General features: G+C 38.6%; 2 protein-coding genes and 1 long non-coding RNA gene across 5 annotated transcripts; all 3 read right to left on the bottom strand.

The window, feature by feature from the left end:
- Positions 1-973: 973 nt before the first annotated feature.
- LOC130989191 (uncharacterized) lies at positions 974-3,017 on the bottom strand. The gene is made up of 2 exons (XR_009090528.1): positions 2,260-3,017; positions 974-2,226 (listed from the first exon to the last, which is right to left on the bottom strand). It is a non-coding gene; the product is annotated as an uncharacterized LOC130989191 (long non-coding RNA).
- A 343-nt stretch (positions 3,018-3,360) lies between these two features.
- Positions 3,361-9,850, bottom strand: LOC130989183 (receptor-like protein kinase FERONIA). Of its 3 annotated transcripts, XM_057913125.1 has the most exons (7): positions 9,719-9,837; positions 7,153-9,678; positions 6,462-6,751; positions 5,343-5,478; positions 5,114-5,250; positions 4,875-4,998; positions 3,361-4,793 (listed from the first exon to the last, which is right to left on the bottom strand). In XM_057913125.1, the coding sequence occupies exons 1-7, from the start codon at positions 9,720-9,722 to the stop codon at positions 4,435-4,437; spliced, it is 3,576 nt and encodes a 1,191-aa protein (XP_057769108.1). In that variant the 5' UTR covers positions 9,723-9,837; the 3' UTR covers positions 3,361-4,434. The 3 variants fall into 3 exon arrangements, 2 of the variants coding, with proteins under 2 accessions (XP_057769108.1, XP_057769107.1); XM_057913124.1 differs by having other exon boundaries at positions 7,153-9,850; XR_009090526.1 differs by lacking the exon at positions 3,361-4,793 and having other exon boundaries at positions 5,318-5,478; positions 7,153-9,849.
- Positions 9,851-10,816: 966 nt separating this feature from the next.
- On the bottom strand, positions 10,817-15,321 carry LOC130989182 (probable galacturonosyltransferase 3). Its single transcript, XM_057913122.1, has 9 exons — positions 15,082-15,321; positions 14,463-14,515; positions 14,320-14,380; positions 13,886-13,924; positions 13,693-13,815; positions 13,437-13,571; positions 13,024-13,358; positions 11,987-12,932; positions 10,817-11,184 (listed from the first exon to the last, which is right to left on the bottom strand). The coding sequence occupies exons 1-9, from the start codon at positions 15,208-15,210 to the stop codon at positions 10,909-10,911; spliced, it is 2,097 nt and encodes a 698-aa protein (XP_057769105.1). The 5' UTR covers positions 15,211-15,321; the 3' UTR covers positions 10,817-10,908.
- Between the last annotated feature and the right edge of the window lie 5,118 nt (positions 15,322-20,439).

Here is a 20,439-nt window from a genome sequence, read left to right as displayed (position 1 = left end):
CAACGGAGCCAATCCGTAAAGTTTGACCCAGTCAACTTGTTTGTTTCCATCAAACATTTCAGTGAATAATTCGACATATTATCTGATCAATAAATAAAGAAAAGCAAATTAGAAAGAGTAAACTATGATCACATTGTATCACCAATCAAACAATGGGCTATCGTATTGATTAGCTCCCACTAATTTTTGACATATTTTACGCCCCTAACGTAAAATACGGATTTATATGTTATATAAATCTTAGTGGTCTGAGATCCAAATCAATATTATGCAGCCTCTGCTTGGGCTGATGACTACAATAATATTACTTAGTATGCCTCTAAGCCAATTGCAACAATAATTTTGCAACTCTCGGTTGATTAATCTAATTAATCTGCGTCCTTAAATCACTTTGGTCGAGTTTCACGCCACAAATGATCAAGCAAGTCAACCCCATCACACGGTGCCAACCTATGAATGAGCCTTGGCCTTGTAGACTAGAGCAAACACTTGGGTGTAAATACTCTTGATCGAAAAGGATGGGTTGCTCAGACAATTATGATGGACGACGAGTTTTGTGCTTACACAAAGACTTATATTTAATGGGGATTTAGCATGTGATACTAATTGCTTATATTTAATATCCAATATTAAATAGCAACACAATTACTGGGTGTTGCCTACCCAGGCATATAAAATGCGGACCACACATATTGGGCGCCGCCTACCCATACATAGCAAAACGGACTACATATATTGGGCGCCGCCTACCCAAGATAAATGCGGTCTTTAACTACTATAGTTAAATAATAAGCATAAAATCAAATAACATGCTTATCACATAAAAAATCTCTACGAATAAAATCATTAATCAAATTAATATTTCATTCTCTAATTAAATATGGGTTAATCAATTTATATTAATTCTAAATTAATATAAATTTATTTCTATTATTATTAATTCTAAACTAATAACAATAATTTAAATCTATTAATCCAATTAATAAATTAATTCTGAAATTGGGATTCAATTATTAATTCAAAATTAATAAAAGATTTTTTTTTAAAAAAACAGTTTCAGCCCACATAGGGGCCTTTATATTTAAAAAATCGCAAGCCCAGCCCTTTAAAACACAGCCCAGCTGCCTCAGGCCCAGTCCGGGCCCAAAACTATAACAGCCCAAATTCAATTTCAGCAGCAAGGGTTTGAGAGGAGATTTAGCAGCAGCAGCCGCTTCCTTTTCCCGGCAGCCCGCTGCCGCCTTCTCCTTCCCGTCCCCACGCCCGGAGCCCTGGAGCCACGCCGCCGCCGCTCGAAGCCACGATGCAGACGACGTCGCGCGACCTCGCCGGACAGATCCTCGCCGGTCGCGGCTCGAAGGCGCGTCGGAGGTAAGCGGCGACGTCTCCAGACGCTTGCCTGCGTCCTCACCGTTCCTTAGCCACTCCGGCAGGAGCTCGAAGCTCCCTGTCGCCGTTCACCGCCCGGAGGCGTGCAAGACCTCCACCATTGCCGGACTCCAAGATCGAGTTGGCAGGTCTGTTAAAGAGATGCAGCGGACGTTGGCTCGAAGCCACGACGCACCGCGACGCAACCAGCGGCAGGTGGTCGGGCGCTGCTCACCGGCGAGCCCCGAGCCACTGTCGCCGCCTCGTTCATCAAGGTGGTCGGCTTGGATCCGGTGAATGGCCCAGCAAAGTTTCAAATGTTGCCCAGCAACAAAATCCCAATTCCAAAACTTTCGATTTCAATTCCAATTCAAAAGTCGAAACAGATTTCCAAAATTTCCAATTTCAGATTCATTTTAGAAACCATTTCTAAAATCAAATATTCTCAACCCATAAACAATTAGAACACAATCACAATTGTAAATCGAGCCCGGGCTCTGATACCACAGTTAGTTTTCCTTGACATCATCTAATGATACGCAGCAGAATATACATTCAAGGATTAGATCTAGATTTACAAATGCATCATGTGTAGAGATAGGCACACAACGAAAAGAATAACTTACTCGTTGTGTGGTAAACGTGCGTCTCGATTCTTGCCGTGAATCCACTACTAAGGTATCCACGTGTATGTCGATTCGATGCAGGAACTATTCCAAGTGCACGATTCAATCGTCGACAGCTAGGAAATCTCCGATTGAAACTATAGTGCTCTCTTAGTGTTTTTCGTATATTCTTCGTAAGACCAATCTCCTTTATTTATAAGCGAAGAAGACAATTCTAAATTGTCTTGTCTTCCTTAGTCAACAATTACGACTAAGGAATTCACACTTGAGTCAACAATTACGACTAAGGAATTCACACTTGAATTGTCTTACTTAGTATTAGAATATATCAAATATATCCTAATCTAGTACATAATATCTTTCAATAATCTCAATCCCATTAACAAAAGCATAATTAAACAAAGTTTCCGGAGAGAATACTATGTGTAGGGGTTGATTTTCTTGTATGATTAAGCAGAATTCTTTGGCAATAACATTGAGAGCAAGAGCACGAGCAGTTATGGAAGCACTGAAATTAGCAAGTAGCATGAAAGGACCAGCTTCGACGGTGAAGAAATCGTGGAAGCTTTCAAAACCGTAGTAAGGCACGGGATTGAAGTGAAGGCGGATAAATTTCTGACCTGGAGTGAGGTGAAAGGAGTAGGAAAATTGGGAGCGGGAGATGCGTGCAGTGCTGAAGGGAACTGGATCGACGGCTGTGATCAGCTCTCCCTTGACAGTTGATTCCTTTGATGAAGCTTTCGGTGTAGCGTCTCCGCTCCATTTTCTGCCACTGACAGCTGCAGCTCCTCCGCAGTTGATAGAAATATGATCAGGGTAATGAGACAATGCATTTGAATGCCGTATTCATTCAAAACTTTGTGAAAATGCTAGGAGATGATGATTATATAGAGATATTGAGGGTCAACTGCAAGTCTCTGATAGACATCCTTGGTCTTTTCTTATTGTTTGTTTTGTTGGTGGGGCTGCATGATGAATGATTGAACTCACCTTTATATGCTTTTCACCACTTTTTTATCTGCTGTTTTCTGGCCACAACAATAGGATTTGTATTATTCAACTATTCATTCGTTCAAGAATCATGCACACCAATTCTACATCTTACTTTTTTTTTTTTTTTTTTTTTTTTTTTTTTTTTTTTTTTTTTTTTTTTTTTTGATCGGTCAAAGTCATGTTAGATGTTAGTAGTTAGTTCCCCATCCACTCCAAGAACCACCTTATCTCTCCATTCACCAAACTCCACCTTATATCTCCAATCACCAATTCGTTCCCAAGAGGGATCGAACCCGGGTCACTTCTACATCTTACTTATCATACATGAATTGAAATTTACGCTTGAAATTAAAAATACATGGAACTTGAAATCTGGTAAAAAGAGATAGAGCTAAAATAGAAACTTTTCAGAAAGATAAGATAATGAGGATGGACTCAAACAACAAGTTGGTACAGTTTATGCTTCAAAATCTATACTCTATTTAATTACTATCACAATAACAACTTTCAACACGGACCGATTGACTGCCTAGTGACCAAAGTATACTCTAGGCTCCCTCGTTAGAAGAAGCGATTCTTTCCAGTTTGTGCACTGAGGGTCTTTATTGGGTTCACGTTCAAGGCAACTTAAGGCGAGATAAGCTACCTGCATTGCTGATTTAGACGGACATCAATAATGTGCCTCAACTTCCTCCTATCTGATAAATATGGCTTGATCCAATCACCCAGACTGTGGTGTCGTGTGCGTGCAGCCCTGTCAGCATTTCTACTAACACCACACCGAACCATACACATCGCTCTTCACATACAAGTGCCCTGCAATACTAACCAACTCATTTCAATATGTACGGCTACAATCTATATAACCATGTGCATATTTACGTGTGGCAATTTATTCCGGTGCAGCATAAACATATTGTCCCATAACCAGTGTTGTCACGTGGGAATCACCATCTGTTGCTTGGCTTGGCATGACTACGGATGGAGGTTAATCAAACATAGGCATCCACTCATGTACCTGTACATTCCATATTGACATATGGAATGCATATATAAACGTTCACACCACAAAACAGTAATCTATTATGGTGCTCTGCGATGCAGGGTGCCAGTGATCCCAGTCGCCAGCGTAGTTGATGGAAATGTCATGCAACATGTACCGGAAAATTTATCGGAGATGAGAAAAATGTTTCTTCATGATTGACTAAGAATAGTTCTTCTTCTCACTTTAAATAAGGGTTCTCATCTGAACCTTCTCTTATATCTCTCTACCTGCATTTGCTACCTGTGTGAACCCCTCCCTCCTCTTTATATGATAATAATCTGCGAAGCAAAGTCTCCACTTCTTGACGTGGATATTATAGAAATCTACTATACAACCTGACCTGATTGATATTTATCAGCTAAAAATGGTATGAAGATTCATATATTCCTTATCTGAGGATAATCATTTGGACAAATATCTAGGCTGAGGACTAAAGTGAACTCTAGGCTGTCTTGGTGCCTCAGCGGCTGTTTCCAGTGTCTCTACCACTTGCTGCATTGTGGGTCTGCTTTTTGGATTCTTTTCAAGACAGTTGAGGGCGAGCTCAGCTACTTTTGCTGCAGACTTCGAACCATAGTTTCCCTCTAGACGCGGATCAATTATATTCTTCAACTTCCTCCGGTCAGATAAACGTGGTTTCATCCAAACAACTAAGTATTGTTGTTCAGCCGGACGTTTCTTGTCAATTACTCGCAAACCTGTCAGCATTTCTAGTAACACCACGCCAAATCCATACACATCACTCTTCTCCGTTAAGTGACCTGATCAGATCAATGCAACCACAGTTTTGTTGGGATATGATTTTTTTCAGTTAAAAAATTATATAGAGATGCTATATATACCTGTCATCACATACTCAGGTGCGGCATAACCATATGTTCCCATAACACGTGTTGACACATGGGTTCTATCAGCGAAAGGACCCGTTTTTGCAAGACCAAAATCAGATATCTTGGCGTGGTACAACTGAGAATAAGAAGAACAAAGTATGGAACATCCTTTCAGCCATGAAATGAGTAAGTCTAGTTTCATAATGAGACATTTAATACTTAAAAAATGAATAGTACTAGACGTAGCTTACTTCGTCAAGCAATATGTTTGAGGATTTGAAGTCCCTGAAGATAACTTTTATGTCTGAAGAATGCAAGAATGCCAGACCACGAGCTGCTCCAATCAATATATTAAGCCTAGTATCCCATGGCAGTGGCTGACGAGAACCTAACCAAGCAAACTCAAGAACTTAGCTATCTAGCTAATTAAAGTTATTAATAGTTAAAGTTGGTACCTGCATAGCCATTTAATCTCCTTACTTTGAAAAAGATGGTTCTCTAAGCTTCCTTTTTGCATTAATTCATAGACAAGAAACAGCTCGTTATGATCCCATCCGTATCCCAATAACTTCACCAGATTAGGATGGTAGATTCTTCCAAGGAATTGCACCTCAGACTGCAAATATAAATCGACACAATCAAAGATATTATTAAGAGTTAATGGGCTCAATTAGCCGTTCTTGTATAAGAAAAGGAAAAAATGTCCACCCAAATAAAAATATGGAAAAACTAGCCTTTTCTAACGTAAATGTACAATTATACCCTTAATACTGTTACACACTTTTTCGCAAAAGTGTGTAATAACATAAAGTGTGTAACTGCGAAAAGTGTGTAACAGTGTATTTTACACTGTTACACACTTATCACAAAAGTGTGTAATAATGTAAAAGTGTGTGGTTGCGAAAAAGTGTGTAACAATGTAAAATACACCATTACACATTTTTTTCGTTTCTAAAAAGTGTGTAATAGTATATTTTATATTGTTACACACTAAAAGAGTATTTTAGTCAGAAATGCTATTATTTCCATATTTTTATTTGTATGGCTAGAATTTCCTATGACTAAAAGGTTTTGGCTAGACTAGGGTGCTGCCTCTATTATTAAATACCACTTGATTTTCATACCTGAGAGGGGTGCATAGGCAAGTGGAAGAAAGTAAAAGTTAGTCTATACGGAGTGTGTGTATGTTCTACTCATCTAGGGTCAACTTTATGTAATATGACCTGCAATTCTTAACTATGTGTAAACCAACTATTCTCCGTAGAGAGACAAAATTGCACTGTATATGAGAATCCAAATATAATCATATAAATAAGAGAAATTTTTTTTGGTTTGAACAATAACGGGGAAAAGAAACAAGTAACAATAAGATGGAGAAAAATATTGTGCCAGATAATCTTCTGAATCTGATAGGCTCAAAAAACATATTTAACTTTTCTGAGCAATATGATGAGGGGAAAGACATCACCTATGGCACCATCCATAATTTCAATTTCGTGCATTAAAAAGTAAAAGTAATTAAGATCTCCAATTTTAACGCATCGCTAAAACAGAAGACTACCAATTCAGGAACTACTTGAACAGAATAGTGGATAATACCTGCCACTCTTGAAACCCCTGCATGCTTTCATGATTCAACTTCTTAATAGCAACCACAATGGATCCTTTTCCCTCTTTGGTACTGGACATCTCATGTATCCAGCCTTTATAAACTTTCCCAAAACCTCCTTCTCCAAGAACTGAATCACTGCGGAAATTTCTTGTGGCAGCCTTCAGTTCCTCAAAAGAGAAAATCCTTAAAGTTGGAGTTGAACTCATTCCACCTATCTTCTTGTTAGTAATAGGGTTGCCTCCCAATGTAGTATTGATGGTCCTACGTGATAATGGTGCTGCAAAATATACCCGTAAAGCCATTGCAAGAATATTGTCAGAAATTTGGTAACTAATTGATTATATCACTGAAGTAAGCCTATTCATTTTATCATTTCAAAAAAGACTGGTATAAAAGAATCAAAATACCATAAATCAACTTGAAAACAACATGAACTAAGTCCATTAATTTATTTATTATAACTGAAAATACATAGATGCAGTTTTCCACGTTTAATATCCGGTGTAATCTATCTTTTAGTTGGATAATTCAGCATGCGGCATAATAACTTTGTATGAAATCCATATATAGGTTTGGTCACCATTGTTCTCATTTAGTCGCTTAGCATTCAATTGGTTATGGTGTGACTTAGATCAAACTGCACTATTACAGATGTTATTATTGTAGCTAAACGCATACCTGATAGTGAAATTCCAACCATATCCCCTTTGTTTGAGGGTTTCCTGGTTTTCCGAAAGGCATCTCGTGGCCAAAGTTTTCGTGATATCCTATAAATCATGGATTTTTTCCCATCTTTTCTTCCCGAATTGATCATTGTGCTGTTACTCTGTTCTCTTTGGAGAGATGGATAAGTTTGCACACTAAAGGAAGACGCCATTGGTCTTGGGCTAACTGATAAGATAGTTCTATCATTATCAGCACATGGCATGGCAGCACTAACATTTCTTATCTCATCATTCTCCTTCTCGTGCAAGGTATCTGCTCCATTTATGTTCTCCTGCTGAGATTCGTCAGCAGATGAGATGATGTCCTCAAAACTAGTCCTCTCTTCCGGTGCTAAAGATTCTGCCTTCTCCTGCAGCTGAAGTGCAAGATTAAGTTTTATTACTAGGAGCGCTGCTGTTGGCCGTTTCTTTGGTTCATCGTGCAAGCATCTTTCTGCAACCTTCACAAATGTCTTCAGACTATCTGGTGATATTTCCCCTCTAAGACTTGGAGTTACAATATCATCAACTCGTCCCTTACTAATGTTATCTATAGCCCATGTAGTCAGACTACGTTTATCTTCTTCATTCAAAGGCTCCACTGCAGGTCTTCCACACAATACTTCCAACAACACCACACCAAAAGAATAGATGTCACTTTCTTTTGTTAGTTTACGAGTTGTAAAAAAGTTCGGGTCAATATATCCAAATGTGCCTTTAAGATTTGTGCTATCTTGGCTCTGTGACTCACTGAAACTTCCAGTTTTAGCTAAGCCAAAATCTGAAACTTTAGCCACAAAATTCTCATCAAGCAGGATATTAGAAGCCTTCACATCACGATGCATGATCCCATGGCCAGTGTGAAGGTAATCTAGGGCCCGAATGGCTCCTATGCAGATCTTAAGTCGTTGCTTCCAAGAGAGAAGATAAAAATCTTTGTTTTTCCTGGCTAGTTTGTAGAGATGGTCAGCCAATGTCCCATTGGGCATATACTCATAAACAAGAATCATTTCCTTTTGCTCAGTGCAGTATCCGATGAGAGAAACTAGATTCACATGTCGAAGCTCAGAAAGCGTTTCAACCTCCATCCAAAACTGAAGCTCCCCTTGCTTGGAGTCTGGTTTTGCTCGCTTTATGGCTACAATCTCTCTCCCATTATCCATGAACCCTTTGTAGACTTTACCAAATCCACCCTTTCCAACGATAAATCCACTGTAAAAGTTGTCCGTGGCTGATTGGATCTCAGCTAGTGAAAAGGTACGGCAGAGTTGCTTTGCCCTGGCAGATGGCTGGTTTTCCTCATCAATCTCAGTCATATCAGCTCCCCGCATTTTGAGCAGCAAATGGAAAACGATATTTAGCAGACAAATCACAGTAAAGACAACAGTTGCAATAGCATTTACGCGGCCAAGAAGAGAATGTAGTAGAGTCTGTGATTGTGTATCTCTTGTAGGATTGGGAGGCAGAGGATTGGGACTGGCAAGACTCCGGTCATGGTTGCTTAGCTTGAACACTTCAAATCCTTCAAGCGGCCGCCCGTGTTGAGAGTTGAGAGAAATAGAGATGGTACGTTTACCCTCTCGTTTGTGGCCCTCCACCATCACCATATAGTTATACCAAAGCATGCTTTTATTTCCCCCTTGCTGGAGCATATCAGCACTAGTCAATGCAATCATGTTTTCAATGAGAAGCGTGAAATCCATTTTGAGTCCTGCCTCACACAAGTGAATCCGGATCAAATACCTGAATCCCACATCAACAAGCACTCTCCAGCTCAAATCACCAGCCTGTTTTTTAAGATTTGATGCCCATATCCCAAACATGCCGCCGACATCATCCAGAACAGAACCCCATTTCATGTTTTGATGATAAACCCTCTCAAGCGCACTAGTATTGTCGACATAGATGACAGACTTTTGGCCAAGCACATGAATTCCACTATCTCCACCGTGACAGTAAGAAATAGTGGGAGGTACTGATATAATCTCAATCCCATTAATGAAAGCGTAGTTATACTTGGATTGGCTAGTTTCGGGAGAGAAGACTATGTTGAGGGGTTGATTTTGTTGTATGATTAAGCAGAATTCTTTAACAAGAATATTGAGAGAAAGAGCACGAGCAGTTATGGAAGCACTGAAATTAGCAAGTAGCGTGAAAGGACCAGCTTCGACGGTGAAGAAATCGTGGAAGCTTTCAAAACCGTAGTAGGGCACGGGATTGAAGTGAAGGCGGATAAATTTCTGACCTGGAGTGAGGTGAAAGGAGTAGGAAAATTGGGAGCGAGAGATGCGTGCAGTGCTGTAGGGAACTGGATCGACGGCTGCGATCAGCTCTCCCGTGACAGTGGATGCCTTTGATGAGCCTTTCGGTGCAGCATCTGAGTCTCCACCCCATTTCCTGGCTCTGCCACTGAGAGCTGCAGCTCCGCCGCAGTTGATAGAAATGTGATCGGGATGATGCGCAGCGGCTGTAAAAGTGAAGAGGAAGCAGAGAATTAGAAGACGCTGCATTTGCATGAGATTCTCATTCAGAACTGTAAATCATTATGGGGAAGAAAGATGATCGGAGATAATGACGAGATTATTCATTTCCGGTTTCATGAAGCAGCACGGCAACTAGTGTTACGCGTAAGCGAGTTTGAAACTCACTTCAGCCTCACATTCATACCTTTGACTTTGACTACTTCGCCTACTAGAATTTGACTATTATAGATTGAGATTTGAGAGTTCCAAATCATTACCTTCATAAATAAGAAACCATTGTATCTTTCATCTACACTCAAGGGGGTAAATTCTACCCCGCACAAAGGTGCCCGGCACCCTCTATCTTGATTGTCGACACGTGTCCTTACACTATTTATGAATTTTGAATTTTCTTTTCTAGAGTTGAGTTAACGCTGTTAACTCCTTCCGTCAAGCCATCATTACGTTCTCGGGGCACGTTATAATTCGGCATCAGAATTGGGCAAGGGAACCTAGAATCGTGCTTTTGGTTTATTACATAGATAACTTTAATACTCCCTTCCTAAATACTTTGTCCTTCCCATTTCACTTGCCCTGTTATTACTCCTTTCCTAGATCCATCCGATTTGGTCTATTTTCTTTTTTAATAATAATTTTTCATTATAATAGATATGAGGCCTACATATTTACACTATATTCTTATTCGTCTTAACAATCGTGCCAAAAAGAATTAGGCTAAATGAGGTGGGACCGAGGGAGTATGAGTTTTAAAAAAAGATATTTATATATTTGATGATTAAAGAAGAGATCTTACAAATTAAAAAAAAAAAATTATGATAGATAGTGGATTTACATGGATCCATTAATAACAATATATATAAATATATGAAATTATAATGGTGATAATCAATGAAATTATGTAAAAAAAAATATAATAGAAAAGAGTTTTATAAAGGAACAAAAATAGAAAATCACAAAGATGTTTTGTGGACTAAACAAGTAAGATTCATCCTTTTACAAATACCAATTTGAAAAACAAAAAAGAAGTTAGTACTACTTGGATGAACTATATCACCAATATTTTAACTTCACGCATCCAATAAAGACAAACATATAAAAAGGGAAGTTGGAGATTCATGTTGGGCTACAACTTAGTAACACTAAGAACACAAGAAATGAAATAACAACATAGTTAAACATTAAACGTGTATGAAAACTATTTTATACTACATGATATTGCGACGTATGAAGAAAAAGAGCACCCCCCATTATTCATTCAGGTTGCACACTTGTAAATAGAAGTTATCATACATGACATATTTGGACCAGTAAGATCTGTACTTGGCTATGGCAAGATCCAACCATGGTTTATAGTTTCCATTATAATGTACAACACCAGCATTCTCTATCTCTGTCTGGTTAAGAGCAGGGTCGTAGCCCAACCCCAGAACATGCCAGCTCCGATCCAGAGGGTAGGTCAAATTGTAGAAAGTTATCAGCCCCGGTGGCAGCGTGCCAAGTTTCCAAAGAGTCCTGTCCTCATTCTGCAATCAAACATAAAGTAAATGATTGAGATGCGTGATATACATTCAAGACTGAGATGCCGTATTATCATTTTTGGTCCAACTGCAGATATCTTGCGGCACCAGGATCCTGAAACCCAGATTACTCAACAGTGGCTTGACTTCTAGTAGAGAATCTAGGTCATTTATTGTGTATATTTTAAACACTACCACCTTTGCTCTAAAAGCTAGGTCATACATGAGTTTCATGGACTAGCAACCCTTATCATGATATCACCACATGTGGCAAAGTCAATACAATGCATGACATATAGTACATCAAGGTATGGGAAAGACAGTATAAGGCAGGGTACAATCTAATATAACGTATTAGTAGGGGGAGACTGCACGACCATGATGATGATACTACGTTGCTTGTTGAAGGTAAGTCTTACCTATGGGATTGTATTAGATTAGTAGTGTGATTTAAGCTGTAACGTTGGAATGTAAGCATTTTAAGAATTTCCTGGTTTGCTGATCTACCGAAAAAGAAAAAATCTATTCACCTTGATACGTAAAAGCCTAAGAATCCTCCAGTAAAAACAAAAGAAGAAAACATGTACTGGTGCTACTAGACAGTAGAAAATTGCATGCTACTCTATGCACATCCAGTTCATTTTCTAAGAGCAATGTGTATTATAAGCAGCAATTGGCCCTTTCCAGTGAAGTAGCTTCAAAAATTTAGCCACACATCTGAACATATTAAATGCATTTTGTTTTAGTTTTTCTTCTTCATCAAAAAGCACCACATAAAGGGAAAGGTTAGAGTAAGATGTAACCATACCATTTCTTGCCAGTGATGATATATTCCAGTAATGTCGCGTTTCCTCCATTCGATCAAATCAAACATATTCATGCCAAATGCCCAACCACAAGCGTTTGGATCAAAATTCTCAGATATCTTTGGATTTGAAAAGTTCAGGTACTTGTCAAACCTATGGAAGCTCTCTTTGCAGGTTTCCACAGCACCATTTACCATCCCATGTAGATTAACAGACCATAAAGGTGTCAGGTCCTTCTGAACAACAATGTCATCATCCAGGAATAATATCTTACCCAGCTTCGGGTAAACTTCAGGAAGGTAAAATCTAAGATGATTAAGCATTGACAAGTACTTTGGGTTCCTGTATTTAAGATTGTCAGCACCAGAAGTGAGAGATGATGATTGATGTGCCTTGAAATAGTATTCTATCATTCGTGCAGATTCAAGCTGACGGAGGACAGGACAGTATGAAGAATTCAGCCAAGTGAAGTCATCCACATTCTTAACTTCAATTGTTGCACCTCCAGGAGCATTAACTAGAAACCACATTTTCATAGCTGCAAAATTCAGCTTATCTGTGACTATATGAAACACATGCCTTTCAGGTTCTTTTGCATGTAGTGCTGTTGAGTTCACGACCACAGATGTTGCAAGTACATTATCGGAAAAGATGGCATAATGGTACAAAGACGGATCTTCGAGTTTTTCTTTGTTAGGAAAAACTCTTCTAGCATAATTACTTAGGTGATAATCTGTGGTGAGAACTAAGGGAATGCAATGCAATGGTCTGGGAACAGTTTTCGCAGCAAGCTGTATCAGAAATGTGCTCTTCTTCTTGAACGTGTTTACATTAGTTTCACTAGATTGAAGCATTACTCTCAACTTTCTTGCTATCTGAACACAATCATATAACTGGTCCTTTGCTGTAGCTAGAATGTGTCCCATGGCTTTCGCTTGATCTAGCGCACTGATAAGAAAGGAAAAGGAATAAAAAAAATTGTATATCAGATCAAAGCTAACATCTGAATTTTTTTAACAAACATTTGATGTAACAAAACCTTGGAAGAAGTTCAGCATCATTTGTTGCTTCTCCTATTGCTAGTTGACTTTCTCTGGACTGTTTAATCAGAGAATCATAAAGCACAGTCTCATTCTTAGCCTTGGCAATTGTTGCATAAGCCTTGGCCATTATGATCTGGTCTCGTATAAGTTTTACTGTGGAGTCGGAGTTGGGATTTTCATACTCTTTCCTCCATATGCTGTATTTCCCCTTGATATTGGTGTCAAGCTCCCTAGCTCGTTTAATGGCTACTTCTTGCATTTGGTTTTCTATTTCTTTGTCTTGTTTGATCAGATCTGCAGTTCTCCTCTCCCTCCTTTCCCTTCGTAGCATCTAAAGTAGGAGGTGAAGTTACTCATCAGATCAGCAAAAGAAATATATCGTCTGTGTATGCATACATACAAAATTTACCTGTCTCTTAAGTTTCACAGGATGCACCGGATATGTTTGTGTTTGAAGGGTTTCACCTTCAAATTGGCGATTGTCACTCCAATTGTCCCCATTGTTTCTATAGATCAGTTTAGCTTGAAATGGATCCTGTACTACCTAAGACAAATGATGGAGAGGTAAGTAACCTACAATCAGGACCAAAATGGATTTCAGAGAATTGGGAGAGAACATAAAATGAAGATATAGCTGTGGATAAAATCATCAGCGAACATCTTACTCTATCATGTTTCTTCTTTCTAGGGTTTCTCCATACCCATGAAGAGGATAGGTCTCTAGATCTGACACTCCTAACTTGAACAGCACCAGAAGGGTCGCTGTATGTTATGATTATGTCAAATTCCTGCATGAAATGATCAATCAAACTTAAATTGTTATTCAGATTGCTCAAATGAAAAGAAAAAAGGTCTTACCTTCCAAGGATGATCAGTAGAACTAGTATTTCCTTGATCCTGCCAAGCCATTGTTTGGTCAGCCAAATGAAGCATCAACATTTTTTTTTTTTGCATTGTTTGGCCAATAAAATCAAACACTCTGTTTTTAGTGGGAAAATAATTGTCTTAGAGACTAAAGAAACTTGTTTGTATAGGCAAAAATTGTTCAAACTTATAAGCATGCTTAGTTTCTCATCCACAGACAAGCAAAAAGGCACAAAAATAACTAAGCAAACTCTCCACATAGACTTAGGCCATGCTGCATTAGATGTTACGCAGCAGAAGTCCCGACGGGCAATCACATCAATTCTAATGGCAACCACGAGATTAATGTAAAACAGATCTACTACTTAGATAGCTTGAATAAAAACAAAGGACATTTAAGAACATTGGATTAGAAATGAAATCATTACCTTTCTTTCAATACAGTTTGGACAGTCATATAATGGGGCATACAGCTTATGTTCTCTTCGTCTGGAAAAGCAGATTAAAGATGTTCAATAAATCATGTGATGGTAATGATAGAAGCATCCTTACTAACTGCTTAGAATCTTACAGCGTAGATGCACGTGTATCCTCTGCTCTGACTGACAAGAAAATGTTGATACCCTGCATTAATATGTGATATGAGATCAAAATAATACTAATTCTTCTGAAACTCTTCAAAACACATTAAGATTTACTCGATGTCACACAAGAAATTAGTCTAATCCCCACCCTTGCTTCAAAATGGAAACGTAAAACTGAAAACAATATAAATATGCATCAATCAAGCAAAAGTAAGCCAGGAATGAACTAATTAATAAAAACAAAAGATATTATAATGGCTAATAGATGAAACATAATGCAGCAAATTTGATGGGCATTCCAAATTGGACAAACAAGTAATCAAAGATCAGCAGGAATAGAGCTGCGAAATGAAGGATTCCGCCATACAATGCATTCAAATGGCTTCAGGAAGCAAAGCCCTTGTGCTTGTATGGCAGCACACTCACACACACACACAACACATACATGCGGTAGTGCGATTAACAGTCCGATCTGAATGCACTGAAGAATCAGGAATCAATGCAGGAGAGCAACACATTCTCATGGAAAGCATTGGCATCGGACACATGCGCAGACCAAATAAGATTGAATCAGCAAAAAATGACAGAGAGATATATTGGAATTACGAGGAAAAGGAAGATCGCGGAAAGGGATTGTGATGTTAAACCGCCTCTCATCTTACGAGAGCAGTAACCACTTGAAATTCGATCAGCTGATTGAAATCTTCTTCCTTCTTTCTTAATTTTACAATTCATAAGTGGTAACTGGGAAGAAACGAACAGTGGTGTGAGCGTTGGCCGACTGATTTAGAATTTTTTTCGTTGTTTTTTTTTTCTTTCTTTTTTCTTTTCCATTGGACTTTGTATAGTTAGGGGCGTTCGGTTGTCGAGATTAAATTAGCTCGATATTACCTAAGATTGAATTGGCCCAAAACTAATTTTGTCATATAGGAGGTAAGCCAAGACTCATACATCAAGACTAATTCTATGTGACACTCTCCTAAGATTGAATCACGGGTCGTATCCATCAAACCGAACAAGATATGATAAGATTAATCTAATCAAGTCTATCTAATCCTTCAAACCGAACGGCTATTTACTCTATTTGAAAGACAAAAATAAAAATATACTCACATAAGACTATCCTCACTAACTTTTTCTCAACCCAACTTTCAATTAAAATAGAGAAAATAGGCCCCTAAAGTCCGAAAAATCGATCAATTAAACCCCTTTGTTAGTCAAGCATTAGTCAAAAAAAATTTAACCCCCAATTTTTTTCTTTTTTCAATTTCTACCCCCATTTCTATCCCCAATTCCAATTAAGCCAAGCCCTCGCCGACATCTCCATCGGCGCCGCCGTTAGCCTCTTCCTCAATCCGGCGCCGCCATCGCCGCCGCCACCACCGAGGTGCAAGAAGCACGCCGCCGACCTCAGCTGAGTTCGGCGCCTCTTTGTATAATCGAGATTAAGAAAGGGGACGGTTGTCCAGAGATCTTCCCAACGTTTAGAGAGGATTGTTGTCCCAACAACTTGTATAATCGGTAAATACGAAAATATGTGGAAAATTAAGGAGTCGGGAAGCTCACTGAGTCGATCATGAGTTCTGCTGCGCTTTGAATTTCCCATCTCGTAGTTTACATAGAATGCAGAAGGTTTTCAGCAGCAATACGAAAAAAAAAAGACAGATACGCAAGAAAATAATTAGCTCATTTTAATCTTCACATGGATTCTCAATATCTGTTTTATGTTTTTTGTAACTTTTTCCCATCTTTGAGAGATTTAAGGAATAATATTAATGGAGAACTGAAAAAAAACTAATGGAGAAGACAGTTGAAACTAACAGTTGATTCCTTGTTTCTTCAATTCGCAAAGACACAACACCTATGCAAATAATTCCATCGGCTTGGAGATTCAATTAATAGCTGCCCCAGAAATCCCTCTCCAAATTTTTGTCTCCTTTAATCGAACACCTGGTGTGCGCCTTTGTGTGTGTAAAGTTGTGGTCTGTTTGATGTCGAGGATGGTTACGGCTGCACCAGCGAGGGCGGCGATGGTGAGGATTTAGGGAAAAAGTAGAAGGCGCCGCTGGTGTAGATCTGTTAGGGTATAATTACGCGGTTAGGTTATGTATAATTACGGTTGTTGAAGTTGGCGGCGTGCTTCTTGCACCTCGGTGGTAGCGGCGACGATGGTAGCACCGGATTGAGGAAGAGGCTACTGGCGGCGGCGATGGATATGTCAGCGAGGGCTTAATTGGAATTGTGGATAGAAATTGGGGGTAGAAATTGAAAGAAGAAAGAAATTGGGGTTTTAAAAAAAATGACTAACGTTTAACTAACAACTGTTAGTCAAAAGGGTTTAATTGATCAATTTTTCGGACTTTAGGGGCCTATTTGCAATTTTGCACACACAGTGAGTAAAGGGAGCTATACGCTATAGGGGCTACCACTACAATGGTGCATCTGCACTTTTTTCCATTCAGATATTCATTTCACTCTCTTCCACATACACAACCCAATCTTTATCGTAAATCTACTCCTATTAGTGACACTCATTTGACCCAAATATTTATTTTATTTTATTTTATTTTTATTCTTATATTAGTCATAATAATTTTAAATATATTTTTAAAAATTTTAAAAATAGAGAAAAATAAATAAAAAAATATTTTACTTGATCATAAAATAAAAATTACGAAAGCTAAATAAAATTAAAAATACATAAAATAAATTACAAATACATATAGAAAATTTAAATTACAAATACAATATATGCAAATTACATATTCAATTAGTCGTGCTGAATTTTTCTCATATGTGCTCAATTAAGTCCTTCTGAAGAGCATTGCGAGCTTCTCGATTACAAAGTCGATCTCTGTTGACCATGTGATTAGACAAACTTGCAATTCTGTCAGTTGAGTAGTGAATAGATGCATCTTCATCAGAAGGTAAAACCATTAAAAATTTTGTGGGATCATAATAATTTTGGTATGTGTCCCGTTCATTTTCCACTATCATATAGTGCATGATGATACAAGTTATCATAATTTTTCCCATCAAAATCTTATCCCAAATGAGACAAGGACGTTGAATAAATACAAAATGAGCTTGTAGAACTCCAAAGGCTATCTCGACATCTTTTCTTACAGTCTCTTGGTATTGAGCGAACAACTTGTGCTTTTGGAGCACTAGACTTGCAATTGTATTGACAAATGCAGCCTAAGAAGGATATAAGCCATCAGTGAGATAATAAGCTCCATCATTTTGATGACCATTGATCACATAACTTATCTTTGGTGCTCTACCTTCTAAAATATCACTAAAAATTAGAGATCGATGACGTACATTAATATCATTGCACGAACTTGGAGTTCTAAAGAACGCATGCTGATGAGCCCATGTTTGTGCTCGTTTTTCGTATCTGTTTTAGGTCTAGATAGAGTCTTTTTCCTTTGTTTTGCTAGAGTCAGTCGCCTGGGAGGGCGTAGTTCCAGGGCAGGTCTGTTCTTTGGGCAGAAGGTGCTTTTAAGGCATAATGCTGCTGCATTCTGCGAAAGAGGCATGAGTTTGAAGCAGAGGAGTTTGGGACACTCAAAAGCTTGTTTTGAAGACCAAAAGTCCGAGAAGCAGGATGTTGGGCAAACCGACCCTTTTGCCCATAAGTACCGCGCGGGATCCAGTTGCATCAGAAGAAGGTTCTGGGCATAATGCGACTTCGGTTCGGGGAAGAAGTGTGAGCACAAATGCAAAACCGATTGGAGCTTGGAGCAGCAGGTTACAAAAGCTTGGATAAAGTTTGGAGTTGCTCAAGGCAAAACTGACCCTTTGCCCATAAGTACCGTTCGGGACCCAGTTGCACCAGAAGATGATCGTGGGCAGAAGGTACAGACGGGGCAGAGAAGAGAGGAGAGAGGAGGGAAGCACGAATTTGAGAGACCATTGCTGTAGTTTTACTTTCCATAGTTAGGTAGGAGTAGTCGCCCCTTATGGGCATAGCTGTTTAATTTTATGTTCATGTTTTCTGCGGCACTTTTGGCCGTAAGTACCCTTTTGCCTTAAGTAAGTTTCTATTTCAGTTTTTACTTTATGTTTTCCTTTATGTCTTTTGCCTTTGTTATTTACTTTATGTTTGGCTAAGTTTTATATTCTGATTTGGGCAAGATGATCTAAGCATGAACACTTAACTCGAGAGGTCTAATTTGGGCATAACAACTGTATAAGCATATTCCCGATACACTAGGTTTGATTCCAAAAAGGTTGTAACAACTTGGTTAATTAATTGGTCACTAGTTAACTAGGGAGTTCTGGCCACAAGTAATATTTTGGGCAAAAGGCGAGTTGCCATCGACCTCCAAAATAGTACAACGAGTGTTGGAGCCGTGACTGCTGTGAAATATCGGCGTAAGAGTCAAGTGGGTCTATCTAGTTCTTAAAGCATTCTGGGCAAAGCACAACTAGCGATAGACCATCGCAAAGAGCGTGGATGTTGCCCGGGGTAGTTGATTTCCATTAGCTGACCCTTCTAAGGGATCATAAACTGAAAGGATAGATTGGGCGAGGGGTTTTTGCGTGCGTGACGAGTGACAATAGGGGCGCAACAATTCTTATGCCTATAACCACTGGTATGTGAGTATAGTGATTTATCTTTGCACCAATGATCGAGTGTCCAGTTCATGTTTAGTGATTCAAACCCAAGTCAGAATTATTTTGTTATTTGATTTATCTACCTTGTTATTTCAGTTTTAGTTGAAAACCCTGTTATGCCCATAAGCACGTTGTGGTCAGAACACTGCAGGATACAAAACCTTTTTAGTGACACCCTTGCAGGAGAAGTTACTGCTCAGTTCCCTGTGGATTCGACTCTGGACTTACCACTAGCTAGTCTAGTTGTGGGCACATGATATTTTATTTGCGCGAAGCTCAAACGACAGCTTCGTCACATGCCATATCCATAAATCATATGATGCAACGGCTTCCAAAATGATTGTTGGTTTTCCATTTCTTCCTACATATTCACCAGCCCAGGCAGTAGAACAATTCTTTCATTCCCAATGCATGCAATCAATACTTTCAATCATGTGCTAAAATTACACAATTGAAAATTACATAAATTAAAATTATATAATTCAAAACTACTTAAGTCAAACTTACATAAACTAATTTCTTCACTTTGAAAATAAAATTGCAATAAGGTGGCTTTTCATCTCTTCCTCTATTAGAGATAAATGATCATTCACCAGCAATGCGACCAACATTTTCTTTTCTATATGCAGAGAATTCATTTTAATCTTTTCATGTTCCATTTCAATTTTAGCAGTCATTAACTCGTTTTCATGATCTCTACTAAGTCTCAATGCACGAATTTCCTCATACATTTCAGTAGATTTAGAAGTCATTGCCTTACCTTTTCCTTTCCTTTTAGCTTTGTCTCTACATGTAGAACGAGACATAGTAGAACCGCCAGTAATTGGATTTTCTGGATTGGAAGTGATAAAGTAATTACCATCTTCAGAAGTCTTAGATCTTTTTGTGCTGCCACCACTTTCCTGATCATCACCCAATTTATTTATTGCTAAGTTTCACTTCGGATGTTCGTTCATAACATCATTGAAAACAACCAAGTCTTGAAATTTGCTGCCACCTGCTTCATAAATTGAATGAGCTTCCATCTCTATATCTTTCTGGCTCATTCCACTCATTTTTCTAGCATTTGCTTCTTTACAAGCAGCAATCCACTTGTTTGCATTTTCATTAAGTCGTTTTAAACGACCTTTCATTGATTTGATATTCCTTGGGCTGATCTCATTTGAATTTTCTTTTTTAGCTTCATGATACATTTTCTACACACATTCCCACATCGTCGCCCTTTTTTTATTTTTTTCCTTTGTTGCTATGTTCGCTAACGCAGATCCAAGAAGACATAAGCACTGCATCTTCTTTCATGCACCAAGCTACATTTTTTGCAGCTTTTGGATTTTTCTTTGG

The sequence above is a fragment of the Salvia miltiorrhiza genome, chromosome 6, assembly GCF_028751815.1.
Source record: "Salvia miltiorrhiza cultivar Shanhuang (shh) chromosome 6, IMPLAD_Smil_shh, whole genome shotgun sequence".
Taxonomy (NCBI): domain Eukaryota; kingdom Viridiplantae; phylum Streptophyta; class Magnoliopsida; order Lamiales; family Lamiaceae; genus Salvia; species Salvia miltiorrhiza.
The sequence above is the reverse complement of the archived record's forward strand: the minus strand, read 5'-3'. Positions and strand labels throughout refer to the sequence as shown.